Source organism: Anomaloglossus baeobatrachus, chromosome 9, assembly GCF_048569485.1.
Source record: "Anomaloglossus baeobatrachus isolate aAnoBae1 chromosome 9, aAnoBae1.hap1, whole genome shotgun sequence".
NCBI classification, from domain to species: domain Eukaryota; kingdom Metazoa; phylum Chordata; class Amphibia; order Anura; family Aromobatidae; genus Anomaloglossus; species Anomaloglossus baeobatrachus.
Window position 1 is genome coordinate 14,964,462 of NC_134361.1, and position 21,564 is coordinate 14,986,025.

The window sequence follows — 21,564 nt, forward strand, 5'->3', positions numbered from 1 at the left end:
CAGCTTTAAGTAAAGCGACCAAACTGCACTCCCCTGTCTGGACTGAGTTATTTACCCGCGCCTCCACGTTAACCCCTACCTACCCCTAGGGAAAAGCCCTACTCACGGAAGGCTTCACCATCCACACTGCCCCATCCATCATCCCCATTGAGGACCGGCAGTGGCGGCCCTACTATCCCTGGCCGCGCACTGCAAGTGGCGTTGTCGGGCTATTTTTATTATTTTTCCCTTTTCATTTAAAAACTGATCGACGGTGCCCCCGGATCCAGGACACCTCGAGCCACGGATCGTCCGGATCTGAGCAGCTCAGCTGCCCCGGGGCGTGACATAAGCATGGGAGGGGTCTCCCTAGCACTAAGCATGGGAGGAGCCTTCCTAGCCCTAAGCATGGGAGGTGCCTCTGCAGACCCTGACCCCACCCCTGCAGATGACATCACAGATTTTGCAGCTTTATGTTATTGAACAGGACGACACTCACCACATGGAGGATTTTATTTTCTGTTTCGTACACGGTGCAATCCTGGGAAAAGAAAAAAAAAAAAGATCAAAGAAACGTTCCTACATTTTCCCATACATTGATATTCTGAGAGTATTCAGCATGTACAGTGTCACACACAGATAAGTTCAGCGCAACACCTAATTAACAAAATTAATTATCATTGACCTTCACTGCTATTAACTTCCAAGCATTATTTCTGTTATCAATTCGGACGACCGTCCTGGAGCCGCCCCTCCCCCATATCATGACGCCACCACTTCATTCATCTTTTCTCTGAAGATCTCTTTACATCCTGGAGGAATCTGAGGGTTCAGCAGCCACAAGGCAAAATTTGGCTGCACAAATTTCAGTGATTGAGAATAAACCCCGCTGCTCCATCAGAGTCAATGGGATGGATGGGAATGGCAGCACTCGGCTGTCCCCATCAGCCCCATAGACATTGTGAGGAGTAGCACCGCACATGCCAGATACCGCGGCATTCATGCTCTCATTCACTTTATTGGTATCGTAAAATGCTACATTTTTACCCTTCAAAAACATGGAAAAAAATAGCACAAAATTGCTGCGTATGAAGAAACCCTAAGAATACTGGGGTTGTAGATGACAAGTGTTATCCAGAAAATCCAAAGCGTATATTGAGCGGCGCTGTGCAGACTGTCAGGTTATTATCTGTACAATCTGCGGCAGAATATATAGTGCACATTCTGCACAGGAGAGGAGACTGCACAGAGGGGAGGAGACTACACACAAGGGAGGAGACTGCACACAGGGGAGGAGACTGCACAGAGGGGAGGAGACTGCACACAGGGGAGGAGACTGCACACAGGGGAGGAGACTGCACACAGGGGAGGAGACTGCACACAGGGGAGGAGACTGCACAGAGGGAAGGAGACTGCACACAGGGGAGGAGACTGCACAGAGGGGAGGAGTTGCACAGAGGGAAGGAGACTGCACACAGGGGAGGAGACTGCACACAGGGGAGGAGACTGCACACAGGGGAGGAGACTGCACACAGGGGAGGAGACTGCACAGAGGGGAGGAGACTGCACAGAGGGGAGAAGACTACACACAGGGGAGGAGACTGCACAGAGGGGAGGAGACTACACAGAGGGGAGGAGACTGCACACAGGGGAGGAGACTGCACACAGGGGAGGAGACTGCACAGAGGGGAGGAGACTGCACACAGGGGAGGAGACTGCACACAGGGGAGGAGACTGCACACAGGGGAGGAGACTGCACACAGGGGAGGAGACTGCACACAGGGGAGGAGACTGCAAAGAGGGGAGGAGACTGCACACAAGGGAGGAGACTGCACACAGGGGAGGAGACTGCACACAGGGGAGGAGACTGCACAGAGGGGAGGAGACTGCACAGAGGGGAGCAGACTACACAGAGGGGAGGAGACTACACATTTGCACCGTTGCTTCTTTCCATATTTCAGATGCTTTGGGGCCATTTAATAGAAGCAGATTCCCTTCTATTTGAAGCCCTCGCTACAGGATTCTGTGAGATGGAGTCACACGTCCATGTGATCGTTATACTGCGGCGAATGAAGCGCAATTCTATAATTATCCAGCGACTGTGTCTGGTACAGAGATTCCCTATAAAGCAGCTGGGCGAAATGTCAGCTGGATGACAACTTAATAAACTGTCAGTTCATTAAAAGGAAGAAAGAGGTCAGAAAACTACAAAGGGGGAGTGAGAGGAGAAAAGAGGGGAAAAGAGAAAGAAATAAAGAAGACAAAGAGGGAGTGAGAGGAGAAAGGAGGGGAAAAGAGAAAGAAATAAAGAAGAGCAAGAGGGAGTGAGAGGAGAAAGGAGGGGAAAAGAGAAAGAAATAAAGAAGAGGAAGTGAGAGGAAAAAAAAGAGGGGAAAAGCGAAAGAAATAAAGAAGAAGAGAAAGAGGGAGTGAGTAGAGAAAGGAGCGAAAAAGAGAAAGAAAGAAAGAAAGAAAGAAGAAAGAGGGAAAAAGGGATAAACAAGGAGAAAGAGGGAAGAAATACGAAAAAAGAGGAGAATATGCAAAAGAAAAAGATGGAGAAAAGAAACAGAAAAATAGAAAGGAGGCAAGAAAGAGTGATTGAGGGAAAGAGTGAGGTCGGAAAACAAAAAAACACAGATAGAAAAAAAAGAAGAAAAAAGAAATTAAAAGAGATGGAGAAAAAAATTAGGAATCAGCAGATACAAAAGAAGAGTTTAAAAAGAGAAATGGAAAAAAAATAGTGACTGATAGGAAGAAAGAAAATACTGCAGAGAAAAAGGAAGAAAAGATCAAAGGCAGAACAAAAAAGGAAGGCAGGAATTGGAAGGAAGGAAGGAAGGGGCACAGTACAAACAAGTGAGGGACTAAACAGAGAGAAAGGGAGAAAGAGTAAAAGAAACAAAGTTAATACCAAAAGCAGAAGAGTTAGGGGCACTTTGCACACTATGACATTGCAGCTGCGATGTTGGTGGGGTCAAATTGAAAGTGCTGCACATCCGGCGTCGCAGTCGACATCATAGTGTGTAAATCCTTTTTGATACGATTAAGGAGCGTAAAAACGTCCAAATCGTATCATCGGTGTAGTGTCAGTCATTTCCATAATTTCGGAAGGACCGATGTTGCGATGTTGTTCCTTGTTCCTGCGGCAGCGCACATCGCTGTGTGTGAAGCCGCAGGAGCGAGGAACATCTCCTTACCTGCGTCCTGCGGCTCACGCCAGCTATGCGGAAGGAAGGAGGTGGGTGGGATGTTTACGTCCCGCTCAGCTCCGCCCCTCCGCTTCTATTGGCCGCCTGCCGTGTGACGTCGCTATGACGCCACACGACCCGCCCCCTTAATAAGGAGGCGGTTCGCCGGCCAGAGCGACGTCGCAGGGCAGGTGAGTGCATGTGAAGCTGGCGTAGCGATAATGTTCGCTACACCAACTATCACCGTGATATCGCAGCTGCGACGGGGGTGGGGACTATCGCGCTCGGCATCGCAGCATCAGCTTGCAACGTCGTAGTGTGCAAAGGGCCCCTTAGTGTTTATTATTATGAACCTTGTAATTTTTGGACATAAAGTTGCCCAGGACACAAAGAAGAAACACAGGAACGCCCAGGATTGCGGCAAATAATTAATGGAACTGAATGACCAAACTGTTTATTTTGTATCTCTGTCATATACCACAGCGCTTTACTGATGTGATCATCACTGTCCCCATTGGGGCTCACAATCTAAATTCCCTATCTGTATGTCTTTGGAGTGTGGGAGGAAACCCACGAAACACGGGGAGAACATACAATCTCCAGGCAGATGTTGTTCTTGGTGGGATGTGATCCCAGGACCCCAGCGCTGCAGAATAGACCAGCACTGAGCCTCTGCTGCCGTGGGAGAAATTAATCAATATTTGATCTTCACATTTATAAAACTTTCAGAATGAAATGTAAGAAATGTGACCTGTGTTGTCAATGACTGTGAAGTCGGAGTGTTCTTGTCTTTTTTATGGTCTTTATAAACTGAGTATTGTTATATCCACATATAGTGAAAATAAAACACCGCCCTTAATTTTTCCTAAGACCGTAATACAATATTTCCTGTTAAATCCATTGTGGGACACAGAAAGGCCTTTCCATGCGGGACAGACTGCGCTCTCCGCGGTCCTGGATTCTTCTCCGTGCCCTGGTGAATTTTATGCTGCAGTAATTCATGGGGTGGTGGGCGCCCCTATGTTTTCTTCCGGGTGCTAGACTTGGCTTTTACAGTGTAGCACAACAGGCCTGAGTGAGGCTAATGTCAATCACGGGTCTCCAGGTGCTGAAATGTGGTCTTCTATTGACTTATTTGATTTATGAGCGCAGAGTCTGTGTCTGTTGTATCCATGGAAGACCCCAGGACGCGGAGCTTCATCAAGTTTTCAATTCTGCTATAAGTTATAGAAGGTTTATGACATTCATGTAACAATAAGCATTAATACACAGTAGACTGTATCGAACCTCATGTATCAAACCTTTACAACACGGGAAACATATTGGGCAGGTGTGAAAAATGCTGCACAATAAGAAGCTTCAGAAATACAAGTGATAATAGATAAAACACAAAGAGAATGAAGAAAAGAGAAATCTAAATCCCCTCAGTATCTGGTGAGCACATGACGCCTCCATATTGAGTATTTGGTCACAGAATATTGAGGACAAAGGCGACAGACAGTCACTGAATACCGAGGACGGAGGTGACAGGCGGTCACTGAATACCGAGGACGGAGGTGACGGGCGGTCACTGAATACTGAGGATGGAGAAGACGGGCGGTCACAGAATACTGAGGACGGAGGCGACGGGCGGTCACTGAATACTGAGGATGGAGGAGACGTGCGGTCACTGAATACTGAGGATGGAGAAGACGGGCGGTCACTGGATACTGAGGACGGAGGAGACGTGCGGTCACTGAATACTGAGGATGGAGAAGACGGGCGGTCACTGGATACTGAGGACGGAGGAGACGGGCGGTCACTGAATACTGAGGATGGAGGAGACAGGCAGTCACTGAATACTGAGGATGGAGGAGACAGGAGGTCACTGAATACTGAGGATGGAGGCGACGGGCAGTCACTGAATACTGAGGATGGAGGAGACGGGCAGTCACTGAATACTGAGGATGGAGGAGACGGGCGGTCACTGGATACTGAGGATGGAGGAGACGGGAGGTCACTGGATACTGAGGATGGAGGAGATGGAGGGGTTACTGAATACTGAGGATAGAGGAGACCGGGCAGTCACTGAATACTGAGGATGGAGGAGACAGGCGGTCACTGAATACTGAGGATGGAGGCGACGGGCAGTCACTGAATACTGAGGATGGAGGAGACGGGCAGTCACTGAATACTGAGGATGGAGGAGACGGGCAGTCACTGAATACTGAGGATGGAGGAGACGGGCGGTCACTGAATACTGAGGACGGAGGAGACGGGCGGTCACTGAATACTGAGGATGGAGGAGACGGGCGGTCACTGAATACTGAGGATGGAGGAGACGGGCGGTCACTGAATACTGAGGACAGAGGAGACGGGCAGTCACTGAATACTGAGGACGAAGGAGATGGGCGGTCACTGAATACTGAGGATGGAGGCGACAGGCGGTCACTGAATACTGAGGATGGAGGCGACGGTCGGACACTGAATACTGAGGATGGAGGAGATGGGCGGTCACTGAATACTGAGGACAGAGGAGATGGGCGGTCACTGAATACTGAGGACGGAGGAGATGGGCGGTCACTGAATACTGAGGACAGAGGAGATGGGCGGTCACTGAATACTGAGGACGGAGGAGATGGGCGGTCACTGAATACTGAGGACGGAGGAGATGGGCGGTCACTGAATACTGAGGACAGAGGAGATGGGCGGTCACTGAATACTGAGGACGGAGGAGATGGGCGGTCACTGAATACTGAGGATGGAGGTGACGGTCGGACACTGAATACTGAGGATGGAGGAGATGGGCGGTCACTGAATACTGAGGACAGAGGAGATGGGCGGTCACTGAATACTGAGGACGGAGGAGATGGGCGGTCACTGAATACTGAGGACGGAGGTGACGGTCGGACACTGAATACTGAGGACGGAGGTGACGGTCGGACACTGAATACTGAGGACGGAGGAGATGGGCGGTCACTGAATACTGAGGACGGAGGAGATGGGCGGTCACTGAATACTGAGGATGGAGGTGACGGGCGGTCACTGAATGCTGAGGATGGAGGAGACGGGCGGTCACTGAATACTGCGGAAAGAGGTGACGGGCGGTCACTGAATACTTAGTGGATTTATATTTCCTATTTCATTTACTTTGACTTTTGGTAATTGAAATAATCTATTATGACTTCTATTTATGACGCTTCTTACTTTCCGCCCTATTCACACACCTGCCTGAAACCTTTGCGCAGCGCTGTGTATCAGCCCCTTTATATCACGCAGTTATTTGCTTGGTATATAGTTTGTTGTTTGATGAATCATCTATAGTCGTTGCGCTCGCTGTGTGAGATGTCACAATGCGTTCGCCGCAGCGTCGCGCTGGGATCAGATTGGTTTTGACTTTTGCGTTCAGAACTGACGTCTTTAATCTTCCTAATTTATCTGTCAGATTAATTTCACTCAGGATAGTGGGGATGACGGCGGGAGACCTGCAGCGTGGACGTAGCAGAGAGTGGACCCGTCACCGAGAACCTGCTGACTGATCGCAGCCATGTCCTCCTGACTCCGGATACCGCCTCTGAGTCACCAAAAATCCATTCATGGGAAATCCGAGAAGACGTCTTTACGATTTATAAAGACAAAGCGGAATGAGGAGACAGGTGTCTCTATGTGCAATTTACCACAAAAGTGAGTACACCCCTCACATTTTTTGAAAATATTTTATTGTATTTTTTTCATCACCCTTTGATACAATGTACAGTGTTAGTGCGCAGCTTGTCTAACAATGTAAATGTGGTGTCATCTAATTTACTCAACACACAGCCATTAGTGTCTAAACCACTGGCAACAAAAAGTGAGTACACCCCTAAGTGAAAATGGCCAAATTGTGCCCTTGGTGTGAATATTTTGGGTGGCCACCATTATTTTCCAGCATGGTCATAACTCTCTTGGGCCTGGAGGTCACTAGAGCTTCACAGGAGCCGCTGAATCCTCCTCATCCTCCATGATGATCCCGGAGCTGGTGGATGTTACAGACCTCGCGTTCCACCTTTTATGTGAGGAGACCCCACAGATGCTCCATAGGGTTTAGATCTGGAGATGCTCGGCCGGTCCAGCACCTTTACCCAGTGTCTGTAGCGAGGCAGTGGTGGTCTTGAGGGTGTTGGGGGGGTCATTATTTTGGAATATGAAGGGAGGGGATCATGGTTTGCTGCAGTGTGTCAAAGGACATGTTGGCATTCATAAGGAATCAGATTCTATATAGAGAGATATTGGGTATATACAGTTGAAACCCTTAGGCGGGCTTTGCACACTACAACATCGCAAGCCGATGCTGCGATGCCGAGCGCAATAGTCCCCGCCCCCGTGATTGCTGCCGTAGCGAATATTATCGCTACGGCAGCTTCACATGCTCTCACCTGCCCTGCGACGTCGCTCTGGCCGGTGACCCGCATCCTTCCTAAGGGGGTGGGTCATGCGGCATCACAGCGACGTCACACGGCAGGCGGCCAATAGAAACGGAGGGGTGGAGATGAGCGGGACGTAAACATCCCGCCCACCTTCGTCCTTCCGCATAGCCGGCGTGAGACGCGGTGACGCAGGTAGCAGATGTTCCTCGCTCCTGCGGCTTCTCACACAGCGATGTGTGCTGCCGCAGGAACGAGGAACAACATCGTACCTGTCGCTACTGCCAAATTAAGGAAATGTCAGACCCTACACTGATCATACAATAACGACGCTTTTGCGCTCGTTAATCGTATCAAAAAGGATTTACACACTACGATATCGACTGCGACGCCGAATGTGCGAATGTGTGCAAAGCCCGCCTTAGTTCCCCTCCACTGTCTATAAAGACACATCTGCAGGTTTTTCTCTCCACTCTCTATAAAGACACATCTGCAGGTTTTTCCCTCCGCTATCCAGAATACTGAGAGAGAGAAAATGTTTTCAGGCATTTTTATTCCTTTCTGCACAGTGACGTTTGCTCCTTGTCATTAGTATTTGGTGGCATTGCCCTTACACTGTGTGACTTGGGGGAAACGTTTTGGATCCTTCCAGAAGCTTCTCACAATAGTTGGTGGAATTTGGGCCGATCCCTCCTGACAGATCTGGTGTAGCTGAGCCATGTTTGGAGGTCGTCTTGCTCACTCTGGTCTTTTCAGCTTTGCCCATACATTTTTCATGGGATTGAGATCAGGGCTTTATGATGGCCACTCCAAAACACTGACTTTGTTCTCCTTAAGCCACTTTGTAACCAGTTTGTAGCTTCGCGTCATTGTCCATTTGGAAGACCCATTTCTGCTCTAGCTTTAAGTTCCTGGCTGATGTCTTGAGATGTTCTTCAGTATTGCCACATAATCTTCTTTCCTCATGATGTCATCTATTTTGTGAAGTCACCAGTCCCTCCTGCAGCAAAACAACCCCACAACATGATGCTGCCGCTCACGTGTTTCACAGTTGGATGTTCTTAGGCTTCAAAGTTTCTCCCTTTTTCTTCCAAACATAACGATGGTCATTATGGCCAAACAGTTCAGTTGTAGTTTCGTCAGACCACAGGACGTCTCCAAACCTTAAGGTTTTTGTTCCTGTGTGCATGTGTAAACATTAATCTGTTTTTTTTCTGTTTCTTTTGGAGTAATGGCTTCTTCCTGGCAGAGTCGCCTTTCAGCCCATGTTGATACAGCACTTGTTTCCTTGTGGATAATGACACAATCTTACCAGCTTCCGCCAGCATCTTCACAAGGTCTTTTGCTTTTGTTCTTGGTTGATCTGTACATGTCTGACCAAAGCACGTTCATCTCTGGTACACAGAACCCAGCTCCTCCCTGAGCGGTATGATGGCTGGACATTCCCATCTTATTGTACTTGTGTATAATAGTTTGTACAGATGAAAGAGGCACCTTCAGGTATCTGGAAATTGCACCCAAGCATGAACCAGACTTGTGCAAGTCCACAATTCTCTTCCTGACATCTTGGCTGATTTTTTTTTACTTTCCCATGATGCTGCACAAAGAAGCCGTGTGTTTCAGGTGTGCATTAAATACATCCACAGGTGTGTCTCTAATGAACTCAGATGTTGCCAATAAACCTTCTAAAGACATGACATCATCATATAGGCGGTCCCATATTGTTTAAAGGCACAGTACTCTTAAGACCGCTTTACACGCTACGATTTATCTGATGATATGTCGTCGGGGTCACGGTTTTCGTGACTCACATCCGTCAACGTTAGTGACGTCGTTGCGTGTGACGCCTACGTGCGACTCCGGTGAAAATCGATGATCGTTGACACGTCGTTCAGTTTCAAAATATTGTTCATCGTTTGGAACGCAGCAGACATATTGCTACGTTTGACACCTTCCCAACGACGAACAACATCCACATGACCGCCTTGGTCAAACAATATATCGCTGAACGATGTAGCGTCGTTTGTGAGATGTGTACGTGTGACCGCTACAAAACGACCTATGAGCGATCTCGGCAAATCGTAACAACGATCTGGGCGTGTCACATCGCTAACGAGATTGCTAGCGATATCGTTGTGTGTAAAGCAGCCTCTTTAGTGTATGGAAACTTTTGATTTTGCAGAAAGTAATAAAAATGTCTGAAAACATTCTCTCTCTCTCTCTCATTATTCTGGCATTTGGCAAATATAAATGATTTTGGTTCCTAATTGACCTAAAACGGGAAAGGTTTATTGATTTGATGTCAGTTAGTAGAAAAACCTGCAGATGTGTCTATATAGAGAGCGGAGAGAAAAACCTGCAGATGTGTCTGTATAGAGAGCGGAGGGAAAACCTGCAGATGTGTCTTTATAGAGAGCAGAGGGAAAACCTGCAGATGTGTCTATATAGAGAGCGGAGAGAAAAACCTGTAGATGTGTGTTTATAGAGAGAGGGAAAAACCTGCAGATGTGTCTTTATAGAGAGAGGGAAAAACCTGCAGATGTGTCTTTATAGAGAGAGGGAAAAACCTGGAGAAGATGTCTTTTAGAGAGCGAAGGGAAATGTCAGGTTTGAACTGTAGGTAGACAGATAGATAGATGTTCATTTTGCCAGTTTTATAGTTACTTTATTCTTCTCTTCTATTACCTGAGAGGATCTTTCCTTGAACAAGTCAGTGTGTGGAGGTCGCCTGAGCATGTTGTATGTAAGCCTGTGCGTGTTGTGTAGATTTCTCTCCAGGTCTGGTCAGAGGCTTTCCAGTGCAGAAAACGACGTCATTGCTGAAAATCCACATAATGCAAGTGGTATGTAAAAACCAAACTAATAAGTTGTAAATCAATGCGTGTTTTGTTTCTTTTTAGTGCGTGCTGTGTTTCTCTTTAGTAATAAACAGGTTCCAATGTAAAATGGTTTTTTTGGTCTAGCGCAAAGCACGTATAATTTTCATATGATTGACTAATTAGAGAAATAAACAAGTGTATTTTCTAATTCCAGATCCTAAATCAGAGTTAGTAGTATATGGTTTTCGGTCAGGAGACTGATTAATTCTAAAAGGACACAGAAATTTCGATAAAGCTCAACGGCAGGACAACATGGATTCACGCCCCGCATTGCAGAAGGGTGGATCCACCGGAGCTGCACTGAGCGTCCTGCTTATATTTATCCTTTACAAAAAGACCTGTACAGTCCCAAACCATCATTGCCGAAACAGTTAGAAGAGAGGACTTAGAGAACCTTGAGACATGGGAAAGTCCAACTACAAAGGGTAGTTTCAACCCATGTTTCAACGTTCAGTCAGGCAGGATTTCCCAACAGATCTTTCTTCCTCTTTTCATAAGGGAACACGGTACCCTTAGTATTTGGAAATGGCAGAAGTGAGTCAAGGGGGGACTGTTGAGTGTACGAATTGGGTAATCTAAAATACTTAATTCAGCCATTTCATAGACCCAAAAATGTGGTTTGGTTAATGTAATCTAACCATTTACAAATGTTTTTGTCTCCTACTAACTCATATGAATATATTCAGTGATTTTTCTTAAAATAAAATGCTAGCTATAGATTCTCTCATCTCGGGAAAAGTTTTGGAAGAGCCTATCCCATCGGGCTGATGTCTCCCCGGCCTAGTCTGCTGAGCACTGGCAGTGACACGCGAGTTGACATCACATCTCAGAAACCAATGGACCCGACACAACCGAAGCAGAAAGCGGCCGCTATTCTACCCATTATCCCAGAAGATTTTTCCAAGTCTGCACCACAAACTGTATACATGAAGCCTCATCATGTTTTGTTGTTTTTTTTTTATCAAGAGCAGATCACCCAGGTTCACGAAGTGGCCCTAAGTAGACTAGCACTGACCAAGTATCCTTCTTTTTGTTTCATATCCGGATAGAGGGACCATAGACAATTTGTAGTAAATGTTTTTTTGATTATGTGCTAATTTTTAAATAAGATCTAGATTCAATCCTTCTTAATTAGGATAATGTGCCCTAATAAGTGTAATAAAGCCAATCCTAATAGCCCCTATAAATCATAGAGTTATGTTTAATAAATAAAAATAAGTACTTAAGGGGGGAGTTAAAGTCTGTAGTGTTAAATTAACCAACAATACCACAGAAAGCCCACATATATAGATATGGATATAATTAAAGTCCCAAGGGCAGTAGGTCGCAAATAAGTCCCAAATAATAAAATATATTTAAATGGGAAAAATTTTAAAATTTAAGGTTGATAATAATCACAGATATTTTATTAAGGGGGGACTGTGGAGGTCGCCTCAGCTGTATTGTGTTTGTTTAAACGTAATAGGAATATCTGTGTATATAAATAATCAAAATGTAGATGTAGATGCATAATTATCTGTCTGTCTATGTAGCCATTACATGGACCCATAGTATAATTCTAAGCTGTATATTGAAAAAGTTAGCCAAAGTATAAATGAACAAAGGAGATATTCATTAAGTTAATTGGGAGCCTTATCAGTAAAATGCACACGAGAAGGAATGTAGTATTTGTAGGATGAGGCGGGTGATCCCATACTCCGATGTATTATTTCTACAGAATATCATTGTCGCTTACTGTCTTCAAAGTTTACTATTTGGGATGATGTATGATCTCATGCATTCTCCCAATGCTGCCCATACACACTCCCCCCTAATTATTCTTTATCAGTATGTGTGAGCAAATGGAGAAGTTTTTGTAAATATCTTTCAGGCTGAAGTAATGTGTTTAATGCTTGAACAATAGAATACACGAGTCAGTTGGTGACGCTGGCTGAAAGAGAGAGCATGTCTGTGTTCTTTGTCTTATATACATTAATATGTTGGCACTGATATACAGCTAATACGGCACAGTCTCTGGATATCCCAAACGAAGACTCCATTAGCAGTCTTCAACCCAAAATCCTCCCTTGACAAGTGCAGTTTGTTGAGGCAGTCTCTGGTAAAGCAGATGAGCTGCCAGTGGCCATTATTGTAGCTATAACAAAGCCACCGACTGTTCATTCTATGAAGTAAATCCTTTTGAACTCTGGGGGGTAAATTTCCCATCAATGTCCAGATGCACTGAAAGCTAAAAAATGTCCCTCACCATCACATGACACATCTGCAAAGTGAAGATTCACTGTCGTCATTTCAGGCAAACCATGAAAACAAAAACAATTCCCATGATTTTTCCTTTAGTAAAAGTCACAGGTGAGGAGGTTAAACATTCACATTTTACAAGTCTCTGAAGCCTCAGAAGAGAGGAGCCCGGGGCATGGATCAGCGCCGACCCCCGAGCGTCACTGGGGTGAAGGACGCAGAGAATCTATAGGAAACAATGTAACAAGTCTGGGATCTGTGTGACACAAGAGACACAATGTTTCCTTCTATAATGAGTGGTTTCTTCTGATACGAGCATTTTGTGTTCCTCTCTTACTCTCAATTAAAACGGCATTAAATGTTCACATTTCTTTCAGCAAGCTTTGTATTAAATCAATAGTAAAAGTAGTATTATATTATAAACTATATATCACAGGTTATAAAAAAAATATGTTTTCTTTTTCTCCACTTATGAGCCACATCTTCTCCTTCCTCATGCCTCATCATTCAGAATTGTTAAAATCTGTTCATCCTCTCTGGTAAGTGTCTTATCTCACTCCTGTGCTGGATTCACAGCAGCACTGCTCAGTTCTGCTGTATAACGTCCCCTATGCTGCTGCTAGATCTGAACATGTGCTGCATAGAGACAGGAGAGCAGGAATCCTCCATGTCTGTGTGTGCTGTGTATGGGAGACATCAGAGCAGCTTGTCTGCCCCCACCAGCTCAGAGACAACTGAAGATTAGAAGTGGAGGGTTAAAATGCAGGATACAAGTAATAAAATGCCATAAACAGTGTTATTCCTAACAGGGAAAGCTAATTGTGAACAGTCACCTGAAAGCATGGGAACGAAAAAGCAATGAATAAGAATGCAAAAATGTATAAAGTAGGTGATATGATTGATTGATTGACTGATTAATTGATTGATTGATTGAGTTATTGATTAAATGCCAGCAATGGGTCAGAATTCTGGGCTATGAGGTCCAGCTGCAGATCACACCCTGCACTGGGATGAAGCCCCCGGACTGGTGGAGGGACGAGCGGTGCCTGTCACATTCTCCATTCTGCTTATCTAAAGAAGGACCAGAGATACATTAATATCAGCTGCAGCATCTGAGCAGAGCAGAAGTGTGATTGACGGAGCCGCACGTGTCTGGAGATTTTCACATTTGGCAGCTCAGATATTTAGATCTGATAACAGAATTTTAAGTCAAAGCATAAAAGAATCAGAGTTAATCTTCCGGGCTGTGCCTGCATTCCACCTTTCAATCATTTCTCCGTCTCTATGAAATTCTATGATTCTCGATCACTAAAAGTAACAGTTTATTACAAAATCGTCGGCTCTAAAACGTGCGCCCGGATGAGAATTTAAATAATGTGATTTAATGGAGCTGATGTGAGAGTTTTGCTTTGACAGTTTTCTCACGTGTCAAGAAGCAGAGCTGAGAGTCAGTGATTTATTCAAGATCTCAAAGAAAATGAAGTTGCTAACTTATAAATCTGTCTGACAAATGGGTGAAGACGGGATTCAAAAGACTCAAGATATCCAGAGCATTACCCGAAAAACAAGACTTATACGGTGTATATATATATATATATATATATATATATATATATATATATATATATATATATATATATATATATATATATATATATATATATATATATATATATATATATATATATAAATGCTGGTTTCAAATGAAAAAAAAAGAAGTAGAAGCAGTATTATAGTAGTTATATTCTTGTACATAGTGGGCAGTATTATAGTAGTTATATTCTTGTACATAGTGGGCAGTATTATAGTAGTTATATTCTTGTACATAGGGGCAGTATTATAGTAGTTATATTCTTGTACATAGGGGGCAGTATTATAGTAGTTATATTCTTGTACATAGTGGGCAGTATTATAGTAGTTATATTCTTGTACATGGGGGGCAGTATTATAGTAGTTATATTCTTGTACATAGTGGGCAGTATTATAGTAGTTATATTCTTGTACATAGGAGCAGTATTATAGTAGTTATATTCTTGTACATAGGAGCAGTATTATAGTAGTTATATTCTTGTACATAGGTGCAGTATTATAGTAGTTATATTCTTGTACATAGGGGTAGTATTATAGTAGTTATATTCTTGCACATAGGGGCAGTATTATAGTAGTTATATTCTTGTACATAGGAGCTGTATTATAGTAGTTATATTCTTGTACATAGGAGCTGTATTATAGTAGTTATATTCTTGTACATAGTGGGCAGTATTATAGTAGTTATATTCTTGTACATAGAGGCAGTATTATAGTAGTTATATTCTTGTACATAGGAGCAGTATTATAGTAGTTATATTCTTGTACATAGGTGCAGTATTATAGTAGTTATATTCTTGTACATAGTGGGCAGTATTATAGTAGTTATATTCTTGTACATAGGAGCAGTATTATAGTAGTTATATTCTTGTACATAGGGGTAGTATTATAGTAGTTATATTCTTGCACATAGTGGGCAGTATTATAGTAGTTATATTCTTGTACATAGGAGCAGTATTATAGTAGTTATATTCTTGTACATAGGTGCAGTATTATAGTAGTTATATTCTTGTACATAGGGGTAGTATTATAGTAGTTATATTCTTGCACATAGGGGCAGTATTATAGTAGTTATAGTCTTGTACATAGGAGCTGTATTATAGTAGTTATATTCTTGTACATAGGAGCAGTATTATAGTAGTTCTATTTTTGTACATAGGGGGCAGTATTATAGTAGTTATATTCTTGTACATAGTGGGCAGTATTATAGTCGTTATATTCTTGTACATAGTGGGCAGTATTATAGTAGTTATATTCTTGCACACAGGGGCAGTATTATAGTAGTTATATTCTTGTACATAGGGGCAGTATTATAGCAGTTATATTCTTGTACACAGGAGCAGTATTATAGTAGATATATTCTTGTACATATGGGGCAGTATTATAGGAGATATATTCTTGTACATAGGAGCAGTATTATAGGAGATATATTCTTATACATAGGGGCAGTATTATAGGAGATATATTCTTGTACATAGGGGCAGTATTATAGGACATATATTCTTGTACATGGGGGCAGTATTATAGGAGATATATTCTTGTACATATGGGGGCAGTATTATAGGAGATATATTCTTGTACATAGGGGCAGTATTATAGTACATATATTCTTGTACATAGGGGGGCAGTATTATAGGAGATATATTCTTGTACATATGGGCAGTATTATAGGCGATATATTCTTGTACATAGGAGAAGTATTATAGGAGATATATTCTTGTACATAGGGGGCAGTATTATAGGAGATATATTCTTGTAAATAGGGGCAGTATTATTGGAGATATATTCTTGTACATAGGGGCAGTATTATAGGAGATATATTCTTGTACATAGGGGCAGTATTATAGTAGATATATTCTTGTGCATATGGGGGCAGTATTATAGAAGATATATTCTTGTACATAGGGGCAGTATTATAGTACATATATTCTTGTACATAGGGGGGCAGTATTATAGGAGATATATTCTTGTAGGGAGGTAGAATTACAGGAGTTATATAAGTGATTTTCTGCCTGTTGAGTTATTGGCGATCCCTCTATGTGGATCTTTATTTTTAGACTGCAGTTTGGCTGTAGGGTGAATCTTTTCGATGTAACATCTTCCTTTCCAGAATAAAAGGATGGCGTATTCTTATACATGTCATGCATCCAGCGTCCCGGTGGAGCGGAGCAGTAGACGCCATCATCGCCGGTTGTACACGTTACTTTCAAGCAGTCCTTTGTCGTCTCCTCATTTTTATCTTTTTATTGATGTATGGGGCGCTTTACTCTTGATCTGTTATTATAAGAAAATCTGAAGCCAAATTGGACAGAAGAGTTAACATGCGGCGAGCGGCAGAAGACAGGACACGCTCTTTTAAGTCGGCTGAACACGTTCAAAAATTGCCAGAGGCAAAACCGACCTGACTAATTGAATGGCATTGTAGCTGCAGAAAACAGAGGAAGGATCCACAAGAACATCAAAGGCTGCTGCGGCCATGAAGAGCGAGCACCGCGCTCCATCTCCCCAGGTGGAAAGACTCTCCCCGCGCCGCGCCTTCACTCACAGAGAATTCAGTTTGTTCATTATTTTAGATAAAATTCTACCCAGTGAGAAATTAACCTGCAAACACGAAGCGCCGAGCGGAAAGGGAAGCCGCCATTACCGGGTCTGACTCGTGTATCCCGCCATTCAGAACCAGAGAAGTGCCGCACTCACATACACACCGCGCTCAGGAGGTCGGAGGGGCGGGGGGCTCCTCTCCTACAGAGCAAAACGGTTTTGGATACATTTTGGTCTTCTTAGAATAAAAAAAATGGCCAATAAGTATAATATCTGGTGGAACTGACAATCTGTCACAGCACATCTGATGGTGATGAGGGGCTGCTCCCCTCCGAGGGGTGGTCTTCTGTATATGGCCAGTATTTACAGCTGCAGGAGCAGAAAATAACAAATGAGAAGAGTGAAAACTAATCTGAAAGTGACAACAAGAGCAAAAGACACAACAGTGTGTCCACCCATATCCTGTATACACCGCACCTATATACAGCGTGTCCACCCATATCCTGTATACACCGCACCTATATACAGTGTGTCCACCCATATCCTGTATACACCGCACCTATATACAGTGTGTCCACCTATATCCTGTATACACCGCCCCTATATACAGCGTGTCCACCCATATCCTGTATACACCGCACCTATATACAGTGTGTCCACCCATATCCTGTATACACCGCACCTATATACAGTGTCCACCCATATCCTGTATACACCGCACCTATACACAGCGTGTCCACCCATATCCTGTATACACCGCACCTATATACAGCGTGTCCACCCATATCCTGTATACACCGCACCTATATACAGTGTCCACCCATATCCTGTATACACCGCACCTATATACAGTGTGTCCACCCATATCCTGTATACACCGCACCTATATACAGTGTGTCCACCTATATCCTGTATACACCGCACCTATATACAGTGTGTCCACCCATATCCTGTATACACCGCACCTATATACAGTGTGTCCACCCATATCCTGTATACACCGCACCTATATACAGTGTCCATCCATATCCTGTATACACCGCACCTATAGACAGTGTGTCCACCCATATCCTGTATACACCGCACCTATATAGTGTGTCCACCCATATCCTGTATACACCGCACCTATATACAGTGTGTCCACCCATATCCTGTATACACCACACCTATATACAGTGTGTCCACCCATATCCTGTATACACCATACCTATCGACAGTGTGTCCACCCATATCCTGTATACACCGCACCTATATACAGTGTGTACACCCATATCCTGTATACACCGCACCTATATACAGTGTGTACACCCATATCCTGTATACACCGCACCTATATACAGTGTGTCCACCCATATCCTGTATACACCGCACCTATTTATAGTGTGTCCACCCATATCCTGTATACACCGCACCTATATACAGTGTCCATCCATATCCTGTATACACCGCACCTATAGACAGTGTGTCCACCCATATCCTGTATACACCACACCTATCGACAGTGTGTCCACCCATATCCTATATACACCGCACCTATATACAGTGTGTCCACCCATATCCTGTATACACCGCACCTATATACAGTGTGTCCACCCATATCCTGTATACACCGCACCTATATACAGTGTGTCCACCCATATCCTGTATACACCGCACCTATAGACAGTGTGTCCACCCATATCCTGTATACACCGCACCTATATACAGTGTGTCCACCCATATCCTGTATACACCGCACCTATATACAGTGTGTCCACCCATATCCTGTATACACCGCACCTATATACAGTGTGACCCCCCATATCCTGTATACACCGCACCTATATACAGTGTGTCCACCCATATCCTGTATACACCGCACCTATATACAGTGTGTCCACCCATATCCTGTATACACCGCACCTATATACAGTGTGTCCACCCATATCCTGTATACACCGCACCTATAGACAGTGTGTCCACCCATATCCTGTATACACCGCACCTATATACAGTGTGTCCACCCATATCCTGTATACACCGCACCTATATACAGTGTGTCCACCCATATCCTGTATACACCGCACCTATATACAGTGTGTCCACCCATATCCTGTATACACCGCACCTATATACAGTGTGTCCACCCATATCCTGTATACACCGCACCTATATACAGTGCGTCCACCCATATCCTGTATACACCGCACCTATATACAGTGTGTCCACCCATATCCTGTATACACCGCACCTATAGACAGTGTGTCCACCCATATCCTGTATACACCACACTTTGCACAGAAATGCTATGATTAGAAGGTGTAAAACTCACAAGGCTGCGGACGTGAAGCGATACCTCATGGAGACCTTCCTACAAGTCATTGGGTATTGTGACAATGTGGGCCCCAAGTGTATGTGGGCCACACATCAGGTAGCGGGATTAAAGCAGGCCAGAGTAATTGGTCTCTTTAACAGACCATCTGGTTTATTAACAGGTCCATAAACCATATCAGGTCACATAACATAAAGATGCCGTTCGTTGGCTTTCTCCTCAAAGACCAACACATAATATAAAGTCCACACACTTTTGGACTGCCACCCATGTGTCACTGACCCTTGTCAGTATCCAGACCCCCAGGTCCAATCCCAGTTACCTTCCTCTTAAGGTGGCTAGTGTCCTTTCCAGGTTCCCCCTGGCTCCAGCCACATGGCTTTACACATGGACCTAAAAGCCCCTTCCTTCAAAAGAAGGTCTCCGGAGGAGTGCAAAACACCCTGCTTCTGCTCTCTCCATCTCCAGCACACACACTGGAAGTCTAGAGCCAGTCTCTCCCTAGACTGCCCTCGACACTCTCCACCCAGGTTCAGAGACAGGATTGCTTTAACCCCTGGAGCCACACCCACAGGTGGTAAGGAGTGTGTAATCAGCATCACACACCCTTCCATGGCTCTGCATGTAATGCAATCCTGTGGAACCACAGGTCCCAGCCAGCTTCACATTGCAGAGCACCCACGCTTCTGCAAAACATACCGGCCTTTTGTAATACAGCCGGTTGATACCTCACAGTATGGAGGCTGTGTGGAGTGGCCTCCGCTCACCTGACCTGACCCCATTGGACTTCTTTCTGTGAGGTCACATCAAACAGCAGGTGTATGCGACCCCTCCACCAACATTGCAGGACCTACCACCACGTATCACAGATGCTTGTGCAAACGTGTCACCTACCATATTGCACAACGTGCAGCGAGATACAGTATGCTGTGCAGAGGCCAGATGTGCATTGCAGCAAGATACAGTATGCTGTGCAGAGGCCAGATGTGCATTGCAGCAAGATACAGTATGCTGTGCAGAGGCCAGATGTGCATTGCAGCAAGATACAGTATGCTGTGCAGAGCCCAGATGTGCATTGCAGCTGACGGGGGCCACTAATGAGCGCCATATGCGTGACCAGCATTCAATGTTTTGGGGGGGGTTATGGGTTTCATATCATAGAATTTCTGTATGCAAATTGTCGATTCATATTGAATTAATGAAGCCCTGCAATTTTTTAATTCACTTGTTTTCACTATCTCGTTCCGTTTTCAAGATAAAAATGCTAGCTCCGTTGTTTTCCAACAGGTGGCGCTATAGGTGTTTTCATGGCATAGCGCATGGCTACTTTACTTTACCTAGACACCACTTATATTCCTATAGCTGCTGCTGTTCTCAAGCTCATGTTTATACTCTCCAGCCTTTTCTGCTGGCTATATTTCTTTGTGGATTACTGTTAAGAAGTCCAAGCCCTGCAGCAAAAAGATTTAGACAGAGACCAGTATTGTTTTCCGTATGTTCTCTCATTTGCCTTTCCTGCACCATTCTTTTGATTTCTGTTAAGTTGATGGGATTTTATCCTTGTTTACATTTATTATTTCTCCTTTGTCCACTTGGGCACTTGTTTTATGTTTCCACTCCACATCTTGACTATCTCTGCAGCTTATCCTGCCTTGATTTCTAGTGTTAGTAACCTAGCCTCTGGTTCCTCAGGAGGTACGAGAAACAACTCAACGGCCTTTCAGGCAAACAGATCCAGGTGGCGGGTTCATATTGTGCGGTCAGGGATATTTTGGTCGATACAGAAACTATTAGGGGCTGTGCAGCTAAGGACACTAGTTTGTACAAGAACCATTAGGGGCTGCGCAGCTAAGGACACTAGTCTGTACAGGAACCATTAGGGGCTGGGCAGCTGGGGACACTAGTCTGTACAAGAACCATTAGGGGCTGCGCAGCTGGGGATACTAGTCTGTACAGGAACCAGTAGGATTGGGCAGCTGGGGACACTAGTCTGTACAGGAACCATTAGGGCTGGGCAGCTGGGGATACTAGTCTGTACAGGAGCCAGTAGGGGCTGTGCAGCTGGGGATACTAGTCTGTACAGGAACCATTAGGGGCTGCGCAGCTAAGGACACTAGTCTGTACAGAAACCATTAGGGGCTGGGCAGCTGGGGACACTAGTCTGTACAAGAACCATTAGGGGCTGCGCAGCTGGGGATACTAGTCTGTACAGGAACCAGTAGGGTTGGGCAGCTGGGGACACTAGTCTGTACAGGAACCATTAGGGCTGGGCAGCTGGGGATACTAGTCTGTACAGGAGCCAGTAGGGGCTGTGCAGCTGGGGATACTAGTCTGTACAGGAACCATTAGGGGCTGCGCAGCTAAGGACACTAGTCTGTACAAGAACCATTAGGGCTGGGCAGCTGGGGACACTAGTCTGTACAGGAACCATTAGGGGCTGGGCAGCTGGGGACACT

At 44.6% G+C, this 21,564-nt stretch overlaps 1 protein-coding gene across 3 annotated transcripts in view; it reads right to left on the minus strand.

Annotated features, from left to right (window-relative positions):
- LOC142250831 (connector enhancer of kinase suppressor of ras 2-like) overlaps positions 1 to 21,564 on the minus strand; it is a 405,387-nt gene that overhangs the window by 149,812 nt on the left and 234,011 nt on the right. For all 3 annotated transcript variants that reach the window (XM_075323079.1, XM_075323076.1, XM_075323077.1), the window contains exon 5: positions 479 to 520. In XM_075323079.1, coding sequence (XP_075179194.1) covers positions 479 to 520 — 42 coding nt within the window. The remainder of the gene's footprint in view (positions 1 to 478; positions 521 to 21,564) is intronic.